At 37.4% G+C, this 25193-nt stretch overlaps 1 protein-coding gene across 4 annotated transcripts in view; it reads left to right on the forward strand.

Moving 5' to 3' along the window:
• The window catches only part of NR2C2 (nuclear receptor subfamily 2 group C member 2), a 121129-nt gene that overhangs the window by 9284 nt on the left and 86652 nt on the right, over positions 1-25193 (forward strand). Inside the window, exons 2-3 of one of the 4 annotated variants that reach the window (XM_087431557.1) lie at positions 395-434; positions 4001-4084. The exons of 1 other annotated variant lie outside the window; for it this stretch is intronic. In XM_087431557.1, coding sequence (XP_087287683.1) covers positions 4025-4084 — 60 coding nt within the window. In that variant the 5' untranslated portion in view covers positions 395-434; positions 4001-4024. Of the gene's footprint in view, positions 1-394; positions 435-4000; positions 4085-4656; positions 5057-25193 lie in introns of those variants that run through there. 2 more of the 4 variants (XM_014796773.2, XM_087431558.1) reach the window with 2 other exon arrangements.

A 25193-nucleotide genomic window follows, 5' to 3' on the forward strand; every position in this document is an offset into this window, starting at 1 on the left:
GCTGAGTGGGTCAAACACCTGCCTTTGAAGACGTCAGGTTTCTATACCAAGAGTGGCTTTAGTGTTCTGTCCACAGTGCTTATTAATACAGTGCCTGGTGTATAGTAACCACTCAGTAAGTGTCAGTTACTATCAGTATTATGCTTAGCTCCACCAGCCAAGAAGGTTGTTTTTAAATGCTTTGTCTAGTTTGTAGTATCAAAACAATAGATTCTTTTTTTTAGATTTCACATGCAAAATTATATTGTGCTAGTGAATGTGGTTTTTCAAACTACATTTAGACACAACCCACTGTTCCCTGGAGCTTCTCATTCTAGGTGGACACTCCCTAATGACCACCATTGATCAAAGCTCTCTACCCTTCCTTCTCACTATGCCATCTTTCTGTCTCTAGGACTCCGTGTGGCTACAGTAGCAGTAAGAGAAACTTTCAGGTGAGAGTCTTACCAAACCCTGATATTATCTTGTTTTTTCTGGGGTGCACTTGAGTTAAATATTTTCCCTCACTTCCTGACATCACCTGAGGGTTTTGTTTTACTTACATCTTACATTGTGGTATCCTGGAAGAAGAGGTGTCTTGTCTTCCTTATTTATATATGAGGATAGGATATGGTTTGTGACTTATTTTCAAAAATGATGAAATGGAAAATATATTTTTGAAATTACCTGCTCACTTATCTGCTCTCACTGGATTTAAATCTTTATTGAATGCACTTTTTATAGTTTCTCTTTCAATTTCTCTCTCTCACTCTTATTCTCACTCTTTGTCTCTGCTTGTTTTTCCAGAAAGTGTACATTCCTCCTTGTTCATTTTTAAGCAGTTTCCAAAGCTGCACTTGATGATACGTGAAGCTGCTTTGGAGGCAGAAAACCAACAATGAGGTCAAGAATTGTAAGAATTCAGGTGCCGGCCTGGTGGCGCAAGCGGTTAAGTGTGCGCGCTCCGCTGCGGCGGCCTGGGGTTCGCTGGTTCGGATCCCGGGCGCGCACCGACGCACTGCTTGGCAAGCCATGCTGTGGCGGCGTCCCATATAAAGTGGAGGAAGATGGGCACAGATGTTAGCCCAGGGCCGTCTTCCTCAGCAAAAAAAGAGGAGGATTGGCGGATGTTAGCACAGGGCTGATCTCCTCACAAAAAAAAAAAGAAAAAAAAAAAAAAAGAATTGTAAGAATTCAAGTGTATAAAGAAAGGTTGCTGCTCTGGGTCTTGAGTATTTGAGATGGTCCAGGAAGTTGGTGTGGGAAAAAGAGCAAGGTGGGGAGCATTTGCCCTAACAGAGAGCAATACTTATTATAAAGCTGCAGTAATAAAATAATGGTAATAGCATAGCGAAAGATAAGGGGGAACTCTAGTGGAATAGCATCGAGAACCTGAAATTATAGCCATACATACAGGGAAGCCTGACATCTGGCAGAGGTGGCATTGCAAATTAGTGGGGAAAAGGATTGATTGCTCAAAAAAATGGTGCTGAAAAATTGATTATCCATACAGGAAGAAATTTAATTGGATCCTTACTCCTCATCAAACTCAAGAATCAATTTGCAGATGGATTGAGAACTTAAATATAAGGGACAAAACTCTTAAACATTTATGAGAAAATATATAAAATTATACTTATCACCCTGGGGTGGGACAGGATTTTCATAAATAAAGCGTAAAAGTGCAAACTGTAAAAGAAAATATTGATAAATTCAGCTTTATTAAATTTAAGAACTTCTGTTCATCAAAAGACACTATAAAGAAAGTAAACAGATAAGCCACAGAGTGGGAGAAGATATTTATAATTTATATAATCAACAAAGACTATCCAGAATATTTTAGCTTTTCTAAGCTATACAGGTTAACTACTACTTCTCTGTGACCTAATATCTATAGTCACCAGTCAATAGCAGTAGTATCTTGGGACCCCCAAGCCCTATCTGAGGTTGTTTGGTCCTGCAAATTTAGTGTTAAAGTGAATCATTACAGAAAGTTTTCTGAGTTCCTAAGTCTCTAGCAGGCAGTCATCTATAAAATCCACTTCAACTCAAAACTTGAAGGATCAAGCTACCTCTTTTAGGGAAACCCAATAGAAATATATCCTTTTCTAGTACTCTGTTATTTCTATACTACTCAATAATATTTCCCCAATGATATTTCTGTAAAATTCAAATTAATATATTTCTTTGCATCAAGCTGGAGTTAATAATAGCAATGGAAATGCTAATAACACCCAAAAGTGGTAAAATTAATAGTTGCAGCTGCATGTTTGGATTTTATTTCTTAATATATAATACTTATTGGTTATCTTTATCCATTTGATTTCTTACAGAGCTCTTATTTACCGTTTTGAGGAAAAAGAACTCGAGACTTGTCACATGCAATAATTATGTTTTTAATAGTGGTCAGTTGACTTTTCTGGTATATGTGAAGTGATGCTTTTTTCCTCCATTTCTATTAGTTAGAACCAAACTGTAACTAGGGAAAAAGACCAGAGTGTTTCTCTGTTTTTTCTTCTAGAAATAGAAAAGTAAATAAACAGAAGTTAAAAGTCTTGACTACTTATTAAAAGAATAAATAACTAGAAACACAACCTCCACAGTTTCAGACCTGATCCTTTATGTGAAGATGAATCACTGACACTGGTGACTTGGTATCATTCTAGCACTTGGTGCAGTACCTGCTCTCACAGGATTTTGACTCTGAGGCAGGGGCAAGTTCTTTTATATTTGTCAGTCACAGTTTCATGCTCCCATTTCTCTCTCATTATCATTTTGGCACTAAAATAATCTGAAGGGGAATTATGATAATAGGAGTGGCCATCTGATAGTAGATAGAATACTATACAAAGTTACCAGAGAGTGAAAAAGCTTCATAGAGATCAATGCTTATAGGTATAATACTTTAGGCAAAAATTATAGGAAAATATTTTGTAAAATTGCATTGTGAAATAGTCTAGTTTGTGATTGAGGAAGGGCCAAGCAAATGAACCGTGTATACATTTGTGTATATTACACACGTGGTACTACTATATAGTTCTTACATGTAAATGCTGGAAGTAAATTATACTAGAGCTTTGTTCTCCTATTAACCATGGGACTTGTGCAGTCAATAATGAAGTCTTTCTGATTTGTCCAGGAATTAGGTCCAAAATGAAATCCCTTTATCCTGAATTCTTTGTGGTAGAGTTATTGGAAAGGGTGTAGGGACCAGTCAGGGGAGCTATGTGTTATAACCTGAAGAGACCCGGGGTCTGTTTCATCAATAGTGCTTGCGCTCAAGTGATCCTGACCCAGGAGAACAGCATACTTTTTGGTCTTTAGATGATCTTCCTCAATTTTTACAAATGATGGCACTCTTTTTTCTGTTAACAGAGAGCTGAATTATCTGGTTTTCTAATTTAATAAGGACTTAAAAATATAAACTGATAAATTTACGGGTACCATGCTCTTAGCCCACTGTAGTAATTCAGTCTCCTTACTTTTCTTTCTTTCTTAGGGATAGCGTTTGCCTCTTAACCTATAAGTGAGGTGTGTTAGCACTTGGGCAGGGTTTTGCTTTTCACATGGCCACTAGTAACAGAAGTATAGTGATGATAGCAGTCTAGTGCTCTGTATCTAAAGTTGATCTCACACCTTTCTCAGATAGCCGCCTTCTTAGTCAGCATACTGTGACAGGAGCTATCCCGAAAAGGTGTGATTCCCACCTCTCTGAGAGGTGAACCAAGCTGTTACAACCCAAGAGACCTGATAATTAAAGTTCCAAATTCATCTTTGTCTGTGTTTACCAGGGGAAGTGTTGTTTCCAAATTGAAATGTTTCTACTAATTAATTTTGGTAACTGTAATTGGAGAGGCTGGTGCAGCACATCCACATATTCTTAGCCTGCTAGCTCTGTCTTCTATAGACCGCAAAATCTGCACAAGATAGTACCAAAGATGAATTTTGATTACAAAGATGAATTTTTCAAGTGGCCTAGTTTCTCCCCACCTGATAGAAGTTGCTGCATCTTTCCAAACAGGTTCTCTAATGATCTTGCTTCACCATGGCTACAAATATGGAGGGGCTGGTTCAGCACAGAATGGGGACCCAGCAGGTGGCTGAGGTGAGTGACAGGGGCTAGCACAGTAGCTGGCACCCTTGCTTTTGAAAGGAAAAGTACATCAGTGTGCTCTGTTGTTTCAAAACAGTCCCAGTGAAATCAGCATGTGATCCAAATCCAAAGCAGGAAGATGCCATGGAAGAAAAAATAAAAATGACAGGAACATTTATTCCTAATGTTTCTTTGCATGAGTAGGGTGGCCTAGCTGCATATAATAAGGTAACTTTAAAAAATTTCGCCTTGAACCAAAAACTAAAAGAATCTGGTGTTTATCAAACTTGTGAGTATAATTTTAACTCCAAGGCTCTTAGTTTCTTACACATTTGATACTTTGTTAATACTGTGGTATGGTGGAAAGCCCCGATTCTGTGCATTCTGCAGTCATTATTGACCATTTACCATGTACTGGGGATTTTGCTAAGTGCTGAGAAATATGGAGGTTGAATGAGCCATTGGTTCTTCCTTTAGCATTCTTGGAGCCTGGTTAAGGAGTAATTATAACACAGGGCGAGAAATATAACTCGGTGTGAGGAAGGTGATCCTGGAGGTGGGTCTTGAATGACAAGTAAGCATTTGTCAGACAAACCCAAGGAAGTGGGGTGGGGAACTCTGTGGCAGATGCTGGAGAGGGCATCCTAAATCAGAAACCTATGTAAAGACAGAACAGAGGTATGAAATAGTTTGGTATGTTGAGGCAACTTGAGGTGTAAAGGAGGGAAGGAGGGCAACTTGAGGTGTAAAGGAGGGAAGGAGGGCAGGATCTTTTCACTGGCCATATGCAAGGGCTTCAGTCCTCAGAACAACCTTTTCAGGTTGATATGATCATTATTCTCATTTTTTAGGTGAGGGAACCAAGGCTCAAAGACAGAAGTAATTGGCTAAGAGCATGCTGACCCAGTTCTGTTTCACTTCTTCCAAAGCTCCTCCAATAAACCATGCATCATACTGCAACCAGGAGCCATTAGAAGGACTCAGGTTTGCATTTTTGAACCAATACTCATATTTCTAGGGTGAAGATGCAAATTTACCAAAGAATGGACATTTAAAGGAAGGATTTAAAAAAAATAAAAAGTAAAAACTACACATATGCCAGTTTTAAATTAAAAATGGTGAGCAGATTTTTAGATCAACCATTAACTTTAAAGCAACAGTATAACTAACCAATCCTCTTCCTCCAGCAAATAATGATTAATATTAACTGAAGATGAAAACAGAGAGATTTCACAAATTTTTTAATGTTATATTTTTGAAAGGGCTATCAGAGCTGTGAAAGTATAAGGGTTAAAATGCTTGTGTTTATTTGTTGCTTTTGTTTATGATAGGAACAATTACCTTGAAAATCATTGTTGATTTTTAAAATATTTAGGGTTATTTTGCATTTAATACCATTTCCAATTGAGGCTAATTTTGAGACTAGTATATGGATCACTGTCCTAAGAGGTCATCATTAATTCCTTAGGGGAAGAGGTTAGTATAATAACCTATAGTACTAACCTATAGTAACTTATAGGTTAATATAAATTTTGTGTATGCATTCAGAAAATTTACTAGCTAAAATTTTCTGTCAGGTACCTTATTTTCTTCAGGAAATGGTATTTTGTGTATAAACTTAGTGTAACTATTGTTTCCTATGGCAAAAAGCGCATTTTTAGGAGACTTCCAACGTAATAGAAGGCATTCGTAATTTGGAGTACAAAAGCAATCTTCCTATTTAAAATATTCCCTAGATTTCCTTGCTGTTATTTAAGGGATAAGTGTGTGTGTGTGTTCTTTGAAAGTTCGAGCTTAATAACTTTAAATTACATATAATAACTATATATAATATTAGATGAGCTAAACAAGTAAGAGAGCCTACAGTGCATCATTTCAGTGCTAAATAGTAGTTGAGTGGGAATAAAGTATCTAAATTGAGGGGTTATTAACAGTCAGTTTTGAATAGTTGTTTATTCAATCAGCAGACAATGAAGGAGCATACCCCTTCCCTGCCCGTCGGCCAGAGAGGGCGCACAGGTGAATAATAGGACTGGGCATCTGCTCCCAAGAGGTCTCTGTCACTGGAGTCAAACGTGAGATGGGCCACACTAGGGTGATGAATAGGAAGGGACAGGCTCTGTGTAGTGGAAAGGAGACTCTATTGTAGTCGGACAGATTGGGGTTTAAATTCGGGCCCTGCCATTTGTTATCTGGGTGACTGCCTTGTGCCTCAGTTTCCTCATCTAGAACATGGGAGTAATAATAGTGTCTAGCTATCTCATGGGATTGTTGTGAGAAGTCATTGAAGTAAAATTGTGTAAAGAGCTTTAGTAGGGGCCATGCTTTTCCTCCATGAGTGAGATACACAACATTGTCAATCATGTAAATGATTTTCTCTCAGGTTCTGAAATCAGTCTTTTTCTCTAGACCAGATAAGTCACAAATACCAAGATAAAGTACAAAAATTGGATAATACAAAGTAACAACTTGATGTCCTATAATATGTTAAAATTTATTCAGTTATTCAGAAGGACAGTTTAACATAGTGGTCAAGAGTATAGACTCAGGAGCCAGATTCCCTGGATTTAAATTCTGGCCCTGCCACTTGCAAATTGTGTGACTTCTCTGTTTGTTTTTTTTTTTTTTTCAATTTTTTATTATGGTAAAATACACGTAAAATAAAATTTACCTCCTTAACCATTTTTAGGTGTACAGTTCAGTGGTTTTTAATAGATTCATAGTGTTATACAACCATCCCCACCATCCATCCCCATACCTTTTCATTTTGTAAAAATGAAACTCTATACCCATTATATAACAACTCCCCATTTCTCCTCCTAGCCCCTGGAAACCACAAGTCTACTTTCTGTCTCTGTGACTTTGATTACTCTAAGGTACCTCATGTAAGTGGAGTCATACAGTATTTGTCTTTTTGTGACTGGCTTATTTCACTTAGCATAATGTCCTCAGAGTTCATCCATGTTGTAGCATATTACAGAATTTCCTTCCTTTTTAAGGCTGAATAATATTCCATTGTATGTCTGTGCCACATTTTGCTTATCCATGCACCTGTCGATGGACACTTGGGTTGCGTCCACGTTTTAGCTATTGTGAATAATGCTGCTATGAACATGGGTGTACAAATATCTCTTCAAGACCCTGATGTCAATTCTTCCAGAAGTGAAATTGCTGGATCATGTGGTAATTCTATTTCCAGTCTTTTGAGGAACTACCATACTGTTTTCAACAGCAGCAATACCATTTTACATTCCCACCAACAGTGCACAAGTGTTCTAATCTCTCCATATCCTTGCCAGCACTTGTTCTTTTCTATTTTTTTGTAATTGATGTTTTAATGGTTTCTAACATTGTGGTATTTTTGGGTTGTACATTTTTGTTTGTCCATCACCATATATATGACTCGCTTCACCCCTTGTGCCCACCCCCCACCCCCACTGCCCTTGGTAACCACAGTCCAGTTTTCTCTGTCCATGTGTTGGTTTATATTCCACATATGAGTGAGATCATACAGTGTTTGTCTTTCTCTTTCTGCCTTATTTCACTTAACATAATATGCTCCAGGCCCATCCATGTTGTTGCAAATGGGACGATTTTGTCTTTTTTTATGGCTGAGTAGTATTTCATTGTATATATATACCACATTTTCCTAATCCAATCGTCAGTCGAGGGACACTTAGGTTGCTTCCACTTCTTGGCTATGGTGAATAATGCTGCAATGAACATAGGGGTGCATAAGCCTCTTTGGATTGTTGATTTCAGGTTCGTTGGATAGATTCCCAGTAGTGGGATGGCTGGATCATAGGGCATCTCTATTTTTAATTCTTTGAGGAATCTCCATACCGTTTTCCATAGAGGCTGCACCAATTTGCATTCCCACCAGCTGTGTATGAGGGTTCCTGTTTCTCCACATCCTCTCCAACATTTGTTGTTTTTTGTCTTGGTGATTATAGCCATTCTAACGGGTGTGAGGTGGTATCTTAGTGTTGTTTTGATTTGCATTTCCCTGATGATTAGTGATGTTGAGCATCTTTTCATGTGCCTATTGGCCATCTGTATATCTTCCTTGGAGAAGTGTCTGTTCATTTCCTCTGCCCATTTTTTGATCAGGTTGTTTGTTTTTTTGTTGTTCAGTTGTGTGAGTTCTTTATATATTATGGAGATCAACCCCTTGTCAGATGTATGTTTTGCAGATATTCTCTCCCAGCTGGTTGGTTGTCTGTTCATCTTGATTCTGGTTTCATTAGTCTTATAAAAGCTCTTTAATCTGATAAAGTCCCACTTGTTTATTTTTTCTTTAGTTTCCCTAGTCTGGGTAGGCATGTCATCCGAAAAGATTCCTTTAAAACCAATGTCAAATAGTGTGTTGCCTATATTTTCTTCTATGAGTTTTATAGTTTCAGGTCTCACCTTCAGGTCTCTGATCCATTTTGAGTTAATTTTTGTGAATGGCGATAGCACATGGTCCACTTTCATTCTTTTGCATGTGGCTGTCCAGTTTTCCCAACACCATTTATTGAAGAGACTTTCCTTTCTCCATTGCATGTTCTTAGCACCTTTGTTGAAAATTAGCTGTCCGTATATGTGTGGTTTTATTTCTGGGCTTTCAATTCTGTTCCATTGATCTGTGTGTCTGTTTTTGTACCAGTACCATGCTGTTTTGATTACTATTGCTTTGTAGTATGTTTTGAAGTCAGGGATTGTGATGCCTCCTGCTTTGTTCTTTTTTCTTAGGATTTCTTTAGCTCTTCGGGGTTTTTTGTTGCAACATATAAATTTTAGTATTCTTTTTTCTATTTCTGTGAAGAATGTCATTGGGATTCTGATTGGAATTGCATTGAATCTGTAGATTGCTTTAGGTAATATAGACATTTTAACTATGTTTATTCTTCCAATCCACGTGCATGGGATATCTTTCCATTTCTTTATGTCATCATGGATTTCTTTCAATAATGTCTTGTAGTTCTCATTGTGTAGGTCCTTCACCTCCTTGGTAAGATTTATTCCTAGGTATTTTATTCTTTTTGATGCAATTGTAAATGGTATTATCTTTTTGAGCTCTCTTTCTGTTAGTTCATTATTAGCATACAGAAATGCAACTGATTTTTGTAGATTGATTTTGTACCCTGCAACTTTGCTGTAGTTGTTGATTGTTTCTAATAGTTTTCCAACAGATTCTTTAGGGTTTTCTATATATACAATCATGTCATCTGCAAATAGTGAGAGTTTCACTTCTTCATTACCTATTTGGATTCCTTTTATTCCTTTTTCTTGCCTAATTGCTCTGGCCAAAACCTCCAGTACTATGTTGAACAGGAGTGGTGCGAGTGGGCAGCCCTGCCTCGTTTCTGTTCTCAGAGGAATGGCTTTCAGTCTTTCCCCGTTGAGTATGATGTTGGCTGTGGGTTTGTGATATATGGCCTTTATTATGTTGAGGTATTTTCCTTCTATTCCTATTTTATTGAGAGTTTTTATCATAAATGGATGTTGTATCTTGTCAAATGCCTTCTCTGCATCTATTGAGATGATCATGTGGTTTTTATTCTTTGTTTTGTTGATGTGATGTATCACGTTGATTGATTTGCGGATGTTGAACCATCCCTGCGTCCCTGGTATAAATCCCACTTGATCATGGTGTATGATCTTTTTAATGTATTGTTGTATTCGGTTTGCCAATATTTTGTTGAGGATTTTTGCATCAATGTTCATCAGCGATATTGGCCTGTAATTTTCTTTCTTTGTATTGTCTTTGTCTGGTTTTGGTATCAGGGTGATGTTGGCCTCGTGGAATGATTTAGGAAGTGTTCCATCTTCCTCTATTTTTTGGAATAGTTTGAGAAGGATGGGTATTAAATCTTCTTTGAATGTTTGGTAAAATTCACTGGAGAAGCCATCTGGTCCTGGACTTTTATTTTGGGGGAGGTTTTTGATTACTATTTCAATCTCTTTACTTGTTATTGGTCTATTCAGATTCTCCATTTCTTCTTGGTTCAATTTTGGGAGGTTGTATAAGTCTAAGAATTTATCCATTTCTTCTAGATTGTCCAATTTGTTGGCATATAATTTCTCATAGTATTCTCTTATAATGCTCTGTATTTCCGTGGTATCCGTTGTAATTTCTCCTCTTTCATTTCTTTTTTTTTTTTTTTTTTAAAGATTTTATTTATTCAGCTTTTTCCCCCCAAAGCCCCAGTAGATAGTTGTATGTCATAGGTTCACATCCTTCTAGTTGCTGTACGCGGGACTCGGCCTCGCGTTGGACGGAGAAGTGGTGCCTCCGGGCGCTCCCGGGATCCGAACCCGGGCCGCCAGCATCAGAGCGCGCGCACTTAACCACTAAGCCACAGAGCCGGCCCTCCTCTTTCATTTCTAATTTTATTTACTTGAGCCTTTTGTGTGACCTCTCTGTTTTTTTGACTTGTTTATGAAGAATTAGTATTAATTCTTCTTGAAATGTCTGGTAGAATTCAGCAATGGTGCCATCTGGGCTTGGGCTTCTCTTTGCAGGTAGGTTTTTGGTTACTAATTCAGTCTCTTTGCTTGTTATAGCTCTATTCATATTGTCTGTTTCTTCTTGAGTCAGTTTCAGTAGTTTGTGTCTTTTTCAAAAGTTGCTTATTTCATCTAAGTTATCTAGTTTGTTGGCATACAATCATTCCCAGTATTCCTTTATAATCCTTTTTATTTCTGTAAGGTTGGTAGCAATTTCTCCTCATTTATTTCTGATTCTAGTAATTTGAATCTTTCTTTTTCTTGGTCAGTCTAGCTAAAGGTTTGTCAATTTGTTGATCTTTTCAAAGAACCACTTTTTGGTTTCGTTGATGTGTTGATGTTTCTCTTTTGTTTTTGTATTTTTGTATTTTGTTAATTTTCACTCTAATCAAAACCACAATGAGATACCATTTCACGTCCACCAGAATGGCTAGAAGTAAAATGTCAGATAACAAGTCTTGGTGAGGATGTGGAGAAATTGGAAACCTCCTACATTGCTGGTGGTAATGTTAAATGGTGCAGCCACTTTGGAAAACAGTCTGGCACTTCCTCATAATTGACATAGAGTTAACATATGACCCAGCAATTCCATTCCTGGGTATATACCCAAAAGAAATAAAACCATATGTCCACACGAAAACATATGCATGAATGTTTATAGCAGTATTATTCAAAATAGCCAAAAGGTAGAAACAGCCAAATGTCTATCAACTGACAAATGTGGTATATCCATGCAATAGAATATTATTCAGCCATGAAAAGGAAGTAGTGACACATGCTACAGCATGGATGAACCTTGACAATGTTATACTAAGTGAAAGAAGCCAATCACAAACCACGTTATATTATTCCATTCATATGTAATGTCCAGAACAGAGAAATCTGTAGAGATAGAAAGTAGATTAGTGGTTGCTTAGGGGCTGGATATTGGGGGTGATACCTGAAGAGTACAGGGTTTCTTGTTGTAGTGATGAAATGTTCTAAAATTGACTGTGGTGATGGTTGCACACATCTGTGAGTATAATAAAAACCATTGAATTAGACACTTTAAATGGGTAGATTGTGTGGTAGGTGAATTATATCTCAATAAAACTGTTTTTGAAAAACAGTACATAATAGCAGCCAGATGCCACTTCCAAAATTAGGAAGTATTTCCGAAATGAACAAAAAGAAATGGAAAAAAAAAAAAAAAAGACAAAAACCGCAACTAAAGGGATTTGTGACCACTTCCACTCTTTAATTAGTATTGTATACTTTCCAAAACAGTAAAGAATGATTATATATACAATAATCTATGTGTTAAAAAAAAACCAGTATATACAGTTTGATTCCAATTCTGTAAGATATTTCTATCTAATACTTATCTATAGCTATGGGCCATATACTGTATAATACAGTGTGCCAGGTATTATGCTAAGCTCATCTCATTTAATACTTCCATTAACACTGCAAGGAAAGCATTATTATTTTCCCCACTTTAAATAAGAGGAAACTGAGAGGTAGAGAGATTATTTTGCCAGGTTCCAAACCCGCATCTGAGTGACTTCAGAGCCCAGGCTTTTATCCACTACACAACAAGTTCATTTTTTAAAATATCCTAAATGCTAATAGTATTTATTTATTTATTTATTGCTAAGGAAGATTGTCCCTCAGCTAACATCTGTGCCCATCTTCCTCCATTTTGTATGTGGGACACCACCACCACCATATGGCTTGTGAGCAGTGCATTGGTCCATGCCTGGGATTCGAACCTGCAGAACCCCGGGCCACCGAGGCGGAGCGTGTGAACTTAACCACTAGGCTACCGGGCTGGCCCTTCTAATAGTATCTTTAGTTTTCTGGATTATGGACAATTATCTTTACACCTTCATTTTCCAAATTTTAATTGTAACACTTTTGAAAAGTTAGTAACACCCTTTTTTTTTTTTTTTTTTGTGAGGAAGATTAGCCCTGAGCTGACATCCGATGCCAATCCTCCTCTTTTTGCTGAGGAAGACTGGCCCTGGGCTAACATCCGTGCCTGTCTTCCTCTACTTTATATGGGACACTGCCACAGCATGGCTTGACAAGCAGTGTGTCAGTGCGTGCCCAGGATCCAAACCCGGGTCGCCAGCAGAGCAGAGTGCGTGCACTTAACCACTACGCTGTGGGGCTGGCCCCTTTGCCCATTTTTTAAAGATTTTATTTTTATTTATTTTTTCCCCCCAAAGCCCCAGTAGATAGTTGTGTGTCATAGCTGCACATCCTTCTAGTTGCTGTATGTGGGACGCGGCCTCAGCATGGCCGGAGAAGCAGCGCGTCGGTGCGAGCCCGGGATCCGAACCCGGGTCGCCAGCAGTGGAGCGCGCTCACTTAACCACTAAGCCACGGGGCCGGCCCTGCCCATTTTTTAATTGGGTTGTTTTGTTGTTTTTGTTAAGATGTAAGAGTTCTTTATATATTCTGGATATTAAACCCTCATCAGATAAGTGATTTCCAAGTATTCTTTCCCATTCTGTGGGTTACTTTTTCACTCTCTTGATAGTGCTCTGATGCAAAAAAGTTTTTAGTTTTGATGAAGTCCAGTTTACCTATTTCCTCTTTTGTTGTCTGTGTCTTTGGTGTCATATCCATGAAATCATTGCCAAATCCAATGTCACACTTTTCTCCTGTTTTCTTCTAAGAGTTTTATAGTTTTAGCTCTTACATTTAGGTTTATGATCCATGTGTATATAGTGTAAGGTATGGGTCCAGCTTTATTCTTTTGCATATTCTTCTCTAGTTTCCCCAGCACCATTTGTTGAAAAGACTGTCCTTTCCCCATTGAATGGTCTTGGCGCCCTTTTCGAAAATCATTTGACGTATATTCAAGGATTTATTTCTGGCCTCTCTATTCTTTTTTTTTTTTTATGGTAAAAATTATATAACATAAAATTTGCCATCGTAACCATTTTTAAGTATACAGTTCGGTAGTGTTAAGTATACTCACGTGGTTGTGCAGTGGATCTCCACAACTTTTTTATTTTGTAAAACCAAAACCGTATCCATTAAACAACAACTCCCCATTTCCCCCTGCCTCTAGCCCCTGGCAACCAGCATTCTACTTTCTATGAATTTGACTACTTTTTATACCTCATATAAGTAGAATCATACAGAAATTATCTTTCTGTGACTGGCTTATTTCACTTAGCATAATATCCTCAAGGTTCTGAGCTCTCTGTTCTATTCTATTGGTCTATATGTCTGTCTTTATCCTACTACCACACAGATTTGACTACTGTAGCTTTGCAGTAAGTTTTGAAATCAGGAAGTGTGAGACATTCAGTTTGTTCTTACTTTTCAAGATTGTTTAGCTATTTGGGTCCCTTGAGATTCCATATGTAGGTTAGGATGAATTTTTCTATTTCTACAAAAAAAAACATTGTTGGGATTTTAATAAGGATTATACTGAATCTGTAGATGGCTTTGGGTAGTATTGACATCTTAAAAATATTAACTCTTCCAGGGGCTTGCCTGGTGGCGTAGTGGTTAGGTTCACACGCTCTGCTTCGGCAGCCCGGGGTTTGCAGGTTCGGATCTCAGGCACAGACCTACATATGGCTCATCAAGCCATGCTCTGGCAGCATCCCGTATACAAAACAGAGGAAGATTGGCACAAATGTTAGTTCAGGACCAATCTTCCTCAACCAAAAAATAAAAAATATGAAATCTTCCAAACCATGAACAGAGGATGTCTTTCCATTTTTTATGTCTCCTTTAATTTATTTCAGCAGTGTTTTGTAGTTCTTAGTGTACAGGTCTTCCACTTCCTTGGTTAAGTTTATTCCTAAGTATTTTATTCTTTTCGATACTATACTAAATGGAATTGTTTTCTTAATTTCCTTTTAGCATTGTTCAGTTTTAGTGTATAGAAATGCAGCTGATTTTTGTGTGTTGATTTTGTATCCTGCAACTTTGCTGAATTTGTTTTATTTGTTTTTATTAGTTCTAACAGTTGTTTTTTTGTGTGTATGGAATCTTTAGGATTTTCTATATGGAAGATCATGTCATCTGTGAATAGAGAGAATTTTACTTCTTCTTTTCCAATTTGGATGTCTTGTATTTATTTTTCTTGCCCAATTGCTCTCGCTACAACTTCCAGTATGGTATTGAGTACTAGTGGTGAAAGCAGACATCCTTGTCTTCCTAATCTTAGAGGAAAATTTTTCAGTCTTCCGTCACAGAATGTGATGTTAGTTATGAGTTTTTCATATTTGCTCTTTATTATGTTGAGATAGTTTCCTTCTGTTAGTTTGTTGAATATTTTTGTCATGAAAGGGTGTTGAATGTTGTCAAATGCTTTTTCTCCATCAGTTGAGATGATCTTGTGATTTTTTTTCTGTTTATTCTGTTAATGTAGTGTATTGTATGATTGATTTTTGTATGTTGAACCATCCTTGCATTCCAGGAATAAATCCCATTTGGTCGTGGAGTATAATCTTTTTTTAATATGCTGCTGGTATTAGTTTGCTAATGTTTTGTTGAGGAATTTTGCATCAGTATTCATAAGGGATATGGGTCTGTAGTTTTCTTTTCTTGTAGATCTTGCCTGACTCTGGTGTCAGGGGAATGCTGGCCTCATAGAATGAGTTTGGGAGTGTTTCTTCTTCTTCAGTTTTTTGGAAGAGTTTGAGAAGGATTGGTGTTAATTTTTCTTTAAATGTTTCATAGAATCCCCAGGGCTGGTCCAGGGCTTTTTTTTTCGGGATGGGGTGGGGTGATTGTTGATTACTAATTCAGTTGATTACTAATTCAATCTTCTTATTAGTTATAGGTCTATTTAGATTTTCTGTTTCTTCATGATTCAGTCTTGGTAAGTTTTGTGTTTCTAGGGATTTGTCCATTTCATCTAGGTCATCCAGTTTGTTGGCATATAATTGTTCATAGTACTCTCATGATCTTTTTATTTTCTGCAAAATCAGTAGTAATGTTTCCACTTTCATTTTTGGGATTAGACATTTTTTGACTTACCATTATGGATGAAGAAACTTTAGTTTTTGTTCAGGGCCTCACACACTCACATCTTTTCCCTTCCTTTTCCCAATAAAATTATATCCTCTTTCCATAAATTAATATTCTGTTACCTAATTATGACACTATCACAAATACTTTCTAGCGTCTCCAGTGTAGTTGTAAAACCCTCTACTATTTCATACAAGTACGTCAGAGGAATTTTCAGTTCCCTTTTTTCCTGGTGAAAACATTCCTTCTAAGGCCATCTGACCTCCTGCTTCAGTCCTTACTGATTGCTTTTTAAGCCTGCTGCACAGCTGTCATCCTTTACTTCTCTCTTGTTTTGGATTCTTTGTTGCCTTGAGTCCATGTTTTTCCCTTTTTTAAAAAAATGGAAAAAACTCCATTATGCTCTAGTAGCTTCCTAGGAAAGGGTACATCAGAGGTGAGTTGTTTTTAGATCTTACATGTCTTTACACCCACATGCTTGATAGTTTGGGGATAGAAAGCTAAGTTCAAAGTAATTTTCCCTCAGAGTTTCAAGGCATTGTTTTATTGTCTTCTAGCTTTCAAGAAGGCCATTCACATTCTTGATTCTTGCAGGTGACCTTCTCTGTCGTTCTCCCCGCCCCCTCCCCACCCCACCCCCCTTCTCTCTCTCTCTCTTTCTCTTTCATTCTTTCCTGCCTTTACCCGCCCCCCCCCTTGTTAAGATCTTTTCTTCATCCCTGTTTTTTCAGAAACTTCACAATAATGTCTCTTCATGTACTTATTTTTTCATACATTGTACTAGGCACTCGGAGGGTACTTTCAATCTAGAAACTAATGTCCTGATCTAGAAAATTGTTTTGTACTAGTTCTTTGATAATTTCTTCCCTCAATATTTTTCTAGTCTCTTTCCAGAACTCCTGATTAATTGGAGTTGGAGCTCTTGAACTAATCCTTCCATTTCCTCATCTTTCTCTCCTCTTTCCAACTCTGTCTGCTGCTTCTACTTTCAGGGAGATTTCCTGGCTTAGGTCTGTCTTCAGTACTTACCAGTTGCTTTGAGCATATTATTTAACATTGTTGTGCCAGTTTCTCCAGCTGTCAAATGGGGTTAATGAATTAATGCATATAAAGCATGGCACATAGCATGTAATACATTTTGGCAAATAGTAAACACCTAGCTCCTGCTGCTGTTGTTGTTTCTTCAACTTTGTTTTCATTTTTGGTATCTTATTTTTAATTTTAGGAATTTTTTTTTCTGTCTTTTATTGGACCTTGTTTTCTCTGTTTGTCTTTTATAGCAACTTTTTCTTTCATAATTGAAATTTTATTGGTTATTTTGAGGATCAGTACACAGACATTTCAATCTGTACACAATTCTTAACATATGTACTGAATATCTAAAAAGCCATGTAGTTGTGATTATTTCTAAACCGTTGTTCTAGCTTAAAATTTGGAAGCAAATTTTCCTTAAGAGGATATCAAGTACCAGTATCTTCAAATATTGATAAGCTGTTACATCATAAGACCCACTGATTCATAATTTGATATCACATACGTACTCAAATTTCAGTCTTTCATAGCACATTAACAAAGTTTCTAGGAAAACTGGAGTAGCACGACCCAAAGATGTTACAGGGTACACACAGTTCTGAGGGGAAGAGCCAAGATCAAGGAGCGTTTTTCTTTAGGAAACAATTCTGTTAACGACAATATGAGAATAGAAGTAATTTAAAATGTTCAAGGCGTATTAAATGCACGACTGTGACTCCAAATTGCCTTTTAGTATGCTTTGTATAACAGGCTATAAAAACTACCTGCCATCTATGGAATGTTAAGCTGACACCCAAGGTAATCAAAGCCTCCTTCATTCAATATCCCACTATTTTCTGGTTGTACCAAAAAAATAAACAACCAGCAAGTGATTTCATCTCTGAGAAAAAACCATTTACACTTTAATAATGGGATGAGGTGGGAGTCCCTCCTTTTTAAAAATGTTTCTAGAACTACTAAAAACACTTGTATTTACAAAATAGTTGATAAAAATATTTCTTTGGATTGTACAAGAACGGAGACAAGGACCACTGATAAGACTGAGTATATGATATTAATCAGACTTGGCTTCTTTCTCTCCGTTTTCTGCAGTTATACCTTCTTTAGTTTCTTGGTTAGCCCCTTTGGCCTGTTTTCCTTTTGCTCCCCTTTTCCTTTTTGTTTGCACTTTCTTGTCTGAAGAGTAACCCTTTCCTGCCGCCTTTTTTGGCTTCCTTTCCACTTTTGCAGGAGCAAGTTTAGCTGAAAACCTCTCGGATCTCTTGGGCTCCACTGCCTCTGCCGACCTTCCTTTGGGCATGGTGGGGGACCGGGGGCGGCGCCAGAGCCTTGGCGAAGCTGAGCCCCTGGGCTGTGCTCCTCCTGCGGCCCAAGCTGCAGTGACCTGCCTTGGGGGTAGGGGGGGAAACCGGATGGAACTGTATGGCAATTTTTTCTTGTCTCGTGGGTGCAGGAGCTTGTCCTATTTCTGTGTGAGGGTGTTAATTGCCGTTTTTTGCTCTTTTTAGTTTTCCTTTGCTTCTTACATAGTTGCTGTTTTATTCAAGTTCCTTTTAGCTCCTTTTTTCATATGGAAGCTTTCCTCAAATGGCTAATGATGCTTATTGTTGGTTCACATTTAAGAATGAAGCACTTAAAACTGAAACAAAAACAAACAAAAGTTTTTTTATACGTTAGTAAGGCTTTTCAACTAATGTTGATTTGATTTGATTTTTGGATAATTAGATAGGCACCCACACATTTTGTTTAGAGGGTGCCCCAGATGTCACTATCTATAAGTTTCTTTTCTGGGGCCATTCAGTTTTTCCAGGCAACAGTTCCTCAGTTTCCTGTTTGAAGGGTACATGCCTTGTTGCCAGTATTGTTGTGTTTTGTTTTGTTTTTTTGCTGAGGAAGATTTGCCCTGAGCTAACATCCATTGTCAATCCTCCTCTTTTTTGGCTTGAGGAAGATTTGCCCTGAAGTAACATCTGTGCCAGTCTTCCTCTATTTTGTATGTGAGTCACCACCACAGCATGACCACTGAGACAAGTGGTATAGGTTGACACCTGGGACCAAACCCAGGCCACCAAAGCTGAGCACACTGAACTTAACCACTAAACCACAGGGCCAGGCCCCATTGTGTATTTTAAAGCTGTGGCACAAGGAGGGCGGCAAAGGGGGAGTTGGAGGTTCACCTTTCAATACTTTCACTTATACTGAAGAATGGAGGCTCCCTCCTTTGCTGTGAAGATGTATTTGATGTCTCTGCGTCTGGGGCCTCTTTGGTTCAGCTTATCCACAGACTGTACTTCCTTTTTTCTGCAGTGGAATGAAGAGGTGGTGGTGATGCTGGTGAGTTGCCTGGCTGTATCACAGACGTTCAGCCAGTCCCCTGGTTTTCAGTCTGTTTCTCACCTCAGCTTTCTGGGGGACCTAGGGTTCTAGTACTGGGCCTTTCCAGGGTTCTGGGGTGGGAATTAGCTTGTTTCTCATTAGTATCCCCCTCTGTAGTCATTTAGAGTTCAGCTTAGTTCATTCTGCTGAGTCAGTTTCCACTCCACCATCTGCTTTCTAGCTTCCTAAAGTTTGTTAGAATTTGTGATCCACTGTCGTCTATCTCTTTGACTATTCTTTTTGTCCTTGTGGGTCTGTACATTTTTTTAATCCTTTACTCGTGCTTAAATGTGATTTGGTAAAGGAAAAGCTATAATAAATGCATGTGAGTGTTTGCTTTGTTTAGCTAGAAGTCAGGTAAAGTACTGCTAGTAAAGCAAATTGAAATTGTTCATTGATGGACTTCATGGTGCTCCAGAAATATCCCATCATTTATCCATTCAGTAAGTATTTAAGGAGTGCTTACTGTGTGCTAGGCATTTTTCTAGTTTTCAAGATAAAGATTCTGCTCACATGAAGCTTCTATTCTATTGGGAAACAGACAATAAACATCTAAACAAAAATAAAATGTCAAAAGAGCAATAAGTGCTATAAAGAAAAGTGAAGAGATAGAAAGTGACAGGAGTTAACTATCTAACTAAGCACATTCAGAGAATACTTTTCTTAGAGGGTGATATTTAAGTGGAGACCTGAGTGAAGTAAGAGAGTGATTCATGTCATTATCAGGGCCTGGGGTGCATTCCAGGCAGGGAAGAGGGGGCACATGCAGATATGATAAAGGAACAGCAAAGAGGTCTGTGTGGCAGGAGTGCAGGAAGTGAGGGAGAAAGTGGTAGCAGGTGAGTTCAGAGTGGTAGGTAGGGCAGATCTTGTTGGGTTTTATAGGCCAAGGTCAGGAATTTGCATGTTATTCTGTGTATGTTGGGGAGCCATTGGAGAGTTTGAGCAGAAGAATGATCCATCTTTGAAGGCTGAACCAGGAGCCTACTGATAGTGCAAACTGCTACACTCAGTTCCTGACCTGACAGACCATGCTCTCTTGCGTAATGGTGGGCATTTGGGAGGTGCTCCTTGTTTTTAAACCATTGCTACCCATCGTCTCTGCTGTGGAATTTAGCTACAAGGCCATGTCCCTACCACATTACCTGTGGCCAGCTTGGTCTACAGGCTGATTCAACCGAGCTATATCCCTTATGGACTGAATTGAGCTGATAAAATTTCTACTCTTAAGAATTGGAAAGCAAGCATTTCTTTTTTTTTTTTTAAGATTTATATGGAAGCACTTTTTTTTTTTTGAGGGTGATTGGCCCTGCGCTAACATCTGTTGCCAACCTTCCTCTTTTTCTTTTTTCTCCCCAAAGCCCTAGTAGATAGTTGTGTATCATAGTTGTAGAGTTGTAGCTCTTCTATATGGGACCGCGCCTCAGCATGGCTTGATGGGCGGTGAGTAGGTCCGCGCCCAGGATCCGAACCGGTGAACCCTGGGCTGCCAAAGCATTATGCACGAACTTAACCGCTACACCACTGGGCCGGCCCCGCACGCGTTTCTGCTGTTACACAAAATATGCATTTCTGAAAAGCCTTGTATTCTACACACTAAAAATAACATTTCTTATGGAAAAATAGCATTTGGGGTGGACCAGAGCACTAACAAAAGTAATAACAATCCTAATAAAAATGCTAGCATAGTTAAAAAGACATGTTAAATTCCTGATAATCAAACATTAGAGTAAATATAGGATTTTGTCTTAAAAACAAAGTGAAAGTGGCTTTATGGAAGAGGATATAAGGAAGAGTTAAAGATGCTGAGTTATTGCATAAATGCATAAAGGTTGGTAAGAACAATGCAATGAGCTTTTCCAAGACAGAGCACATGGCCAGAATGAGACAAGAGGAAGAACCTGGTGTGAAGAGCATTGTGCAGGACACTGAATTCCTGGTAGCTTGCGGTGCCAGTAGTACTTTGCATTCTGTGGCTGTTAAGTGGTGATACAAAGCATTGAGGAGTTGGGAGCAGTCACTTGTGAATCACTATGATTTCAGCTGTTATACTAACATTGATTTTCTGTTTACAGTTTTGTAGAATGAAATTCACATTACAGAAATAACCATGCAACAGAACATATTGTACTAACGATAATACCTGTTGAACCCTTACTATGTACCAGGTACTGCTAAGCTCTGTACATGTGTCATCTCATTTAATTTTAACATAAAACCTGTAAAGTGCTACTACTGCTTTTCATACTTAAGGAAGCTAAGGCACAGGAGAGGGTTACATAACATGTCTACTGTCACGTGGTCAGTAAAAGGTGGCATTGGACGCTGGAGTTATAAGATCATACAGGGTCAGGGCTTGAGTTGATGCCATGTATAAGCTCATATTATTGGGGAACATAGAAGCAAAAAAACTAGTCCTCAGAGGGAATCTGGAGAGTGACCAGACTCTCAGAACAAAGCACAGAGGAGTGAGCGTGGGGCCCCAGAAAGAGATGGAGAGAGAAACTGCCTGACAGCTCTCCACTTCCCATATAGCCTGATCATACATCCTGAGATTGGGTTCTGTGAGTATCCTTCCAACACATCTCCCCTTTTCATGTGAGCAAGTTTGAGTGTCATTTGTAACCAGACAATCGCTGACAACAGCACCCAAACCCTCCCAGTTCTAATATTTGATATGTATCTGGCATGTCACATTTCAGGAATATAAACTTCAATTTTCAATAAGTAGATTAATTTGACTTCTTTTCCCTATGAAATTGAATAAGTTACCTGTTGTGGTTCAAGCCCATGGCTCTCAAATATGCACACAGATTGGATTTGGGTGGGGAGGGTGCTGTGGAGATAGGGAAAAAGTCAGGAACAGAGGGAGAGGGCTTGAATTAGCTCCAGTGTTTTGTCTTTCTTAGTTTCTCTTGGACATGAAGGGTCAAGTGAAATCTATGCTGCAGCAACAATGCGTAACCATTGTCCTGAATTTTATAGAACCATTTCTTTGCTTTTCTCCATGACTTTACCACTTGTGTATATATTCCTAAATGATATATTATTTTTTCTGATTTTAAAGTTTAACTAAAAGTAATTCTTTTGTTACGCTCTTCTCTGACTTGCGTTTTTTGTTCAACATGTATTTTTGAGATTTGTCCATATTGGCTTATGAATCTACAGTTCATTCATTTTCTCTAGGTATAGTTATAATATTCCATTGTAGAATATACCATTATGTATGTATTCCACTGGTAGACATGTGGGTTGTTCATCTGTTCCTTTTTGGGGGGTGACAGGGTGAGGGTGATATTAGAAACAGTACTTCAGGAAACTTTATACATGTCTCTAGTCTATGTGTACAAGAGCCTCTTTAGGTTACATGGCTAATAGTGGGCTTGCTTGGTTGTACGGGATGCTCATGTTCAGCTATAATACGTAATACTAAGCTGTTTCCAAAATGATCATACCACTGTCCATTCCCATCAGCATTGGTTAGATGAAGATTACTGAGGTTCCATATTCTCAGTAATACATGGTAGGATCTAACTTATTTTTTTGCCGATCAGGTGGGTATGAAATTGTTGCTCGGTATGGTTTTCTTTTACATTTCTTCATTCATTAATGACATTGAGCATGCTTTTATATTTTTATAGGCTGCCTCATTTATGAAATTCTGTTCTTAACACTGTTTTTGTTTTGGTTTGTCTTTTCTCATTAATAGTAAGTGTTCTTTATATATGTGTGATGTTAATCCTTTGTTGCTTATATGCTTTGCAAAAATATTCTCAGTTTATGGCTTAGCTTTTCATTCTGTTTATGATATTTTATATTCATCAGTCTTTTCCTTTGTGGTTTATACTATCTCTATCTCATTTGAGAAGTTCATCCCTACCCCATGGTCACAATTGTTAAATTGTCTCCTGAAGTTTGAGTTTTGTTTTTTAGATTTAGGCCTTTGGGCCTCCTGGGATTGATGTTGAAGTATTATACGAGGTTTTATAATAAGGGTCAAGTTTCCCTCCCTTTATTCTTCGTCTTTAAGAGTGTTGTGAATATCCTTGGTCCTTTGGTCTTCAATGTAAATTTTTTAATTAACTTATAAGTTCTACACACACGAAACAAAAACCTGTTGGCTTTTGAAAATTGGAATTGCATTTACTCAATGAATCAGTTTAGAGAGAATTGACATCTTAATGGTATTGAGTCTTCCAATCCATGACCATGGCAAGTTTTTCCATTTATTTAGGTTTTCTTTAATTTTTTCTGCAAAGATAATGATGTATCTTTGATTTGATTTGCTTCCTAATATTTTGTGTTCTATGATACTATTTGTAAATATCGTATTAAAATTTTATTTTCCCGCTCTTGCTGGTATATAGAAATGCAAGTGATTTTGTTTATCGATTTTGTTTTATCCAGCAATCTTTCTCTTATTAATTCTAATAATTTCACTATATATTCATTTGGATTTTTATTTTTTCTTCCCAGTCCATATGTTTTCATCTTCCCTTATTGTCCTGGCTAGGATCTCCAGTATAGTGTTGAATAGAAGTGGTGATAGCAGGCAGCATTGCCTTGCTTTCGACAGTTCATTATTAGGTATGATGTTTGCTGTGAGCCTTTATTTTTGATCAGATTAAAGACATTCTCTTCTGTTCCTAGCTGAAAGAAAAGTTGTTATACTCAGCAGGTGTTGGGTTTATCACTTTTTTTGGCATCTCCTGAGATGATCATATGATTTTTCTATTTTGATCAGTTAATATAGTGAATTAGATTGATTTATAATGTTAAACCCATCTTGATTCTGGGGTTAATCTCAACTTAATCATGATTTACAAATACACATATTTTAGATTAGGTTTGCTAACATTTTGTTGAGGAATTTTCCATCTGTGTTCATGAGTAAGATTGACTTTTAATTTTTCTTATGTTTTGGTATCAAGGTTATGCTAGCCTCATAAAATGAATTGGGAGAAGGTTCCCTCCTTTTCTATCTTCTGTAATAATTTATATAAAATTGGAATTATTTGGTCCTTGAATGCTTGTAGAACTCACCAGTAAAACTGTTAGGGCTTGGAAGATTTTTACTGATTTAATTTCTTAAATGGTTAAAGGACTATTTGGATTTTTTATGTGTAATTGACTCAGTTTTGATAAGTTACACCTTTTTCTAAGAATGTGTGTTTTGTCTGAGTTTTCAAATTTATTGGCATAAAGTTCAGAATAATTTTGTTTTATATTTTTAATGTTTGAAGCATCTCTAGTTATAGCCTTCTTTCCTTACTAATATTATATTGTGTCATCTCTCTTTTTTCCCTTGATTGGTTTTACCAAGTTTTTACAACTTGTATGTGCTTGTTTGCCAGTGATATATCTAATGTTTGATGAAGTGTTTGTTCAAGTCTTTTGCCTATTTTTTTAATTGAATTGTTGCTTTCTTATTATTGAGTTTTGAGAGTTCTTTATATGTTCTAGATACATGTCCTTTATCCGATATATGGTTTTCAAATATTTTCTCCCAGTCTGCAGCTTATCTTTTCATTCTTGTAACAGTGTCTCTTGAAGAGAAGTTTTTTATTTTGATGGAGTCTAATTTGTCAGTTTTTTATTTTATGAATCATGCTTTTGATATCGTATCTAAAAATCTTTACCTAACCCAAGGTCACAAAGATTTTCTCTTGTGTTTTCTCTAGACGTTTTATAGCTCTAGGTTTTACAGTTATAATTATCTTTTTGTAATTTTTTAGCTTAATCACAATATAATCAGAAAATCTGGTCTGTATGATACCAGTTCTTTAAAACTTGTTTATTTTTAGTTTGATGTGTTACCTTCCAGACTTTTTTCCTAAGTATTTATGTTTATGTATATGTAACTATAGAAATATATAGGTTTTTAAATTTAACGCAAATGGAATCACACTAGATATGATGTTCTGCAGGTTGTTTTTTACTTTGTTTCAGATATAGCAATATATATAATTCTTTTTATTTTCATATAGTATTACAATAGATTAAAGCTGTTTATTTAGCCACTCCACTACAGAAGCACATTTAAGTTGTTTCCAGATTTTCTCAGACATAGGTAGTGCTGCAACGACATCTTTGTATATGATGCCTCCTTGGGCTCACATGTGGGTGTATTGCTCTAGACTAGAAGTAGAATTGCTGAATCAAAAGCTATCTGGGTCAAGTTTTATCTTCCAAAGTTTTGTTGTTTTAACAGTTTTTTAGCAATCACATAGCCTTTTGTGCA

Source organism: Ceratotherium simum, chromosome 5, assembly GCF_057802395.1.
Source record: "Ceratotherium simum simum isolate JZ-2026a chromosome 5, ASM5780239v1, whole genome shotgun sequence".
In the NCBI taxonomy this organism is placed as follows: domain Eukaryota; kingdom Metazoa; phylum Chordata; class Mammalia; order Perissodactyla; family Rhinocerotidae; genus Ceratotherium; species Ceratotherium simum.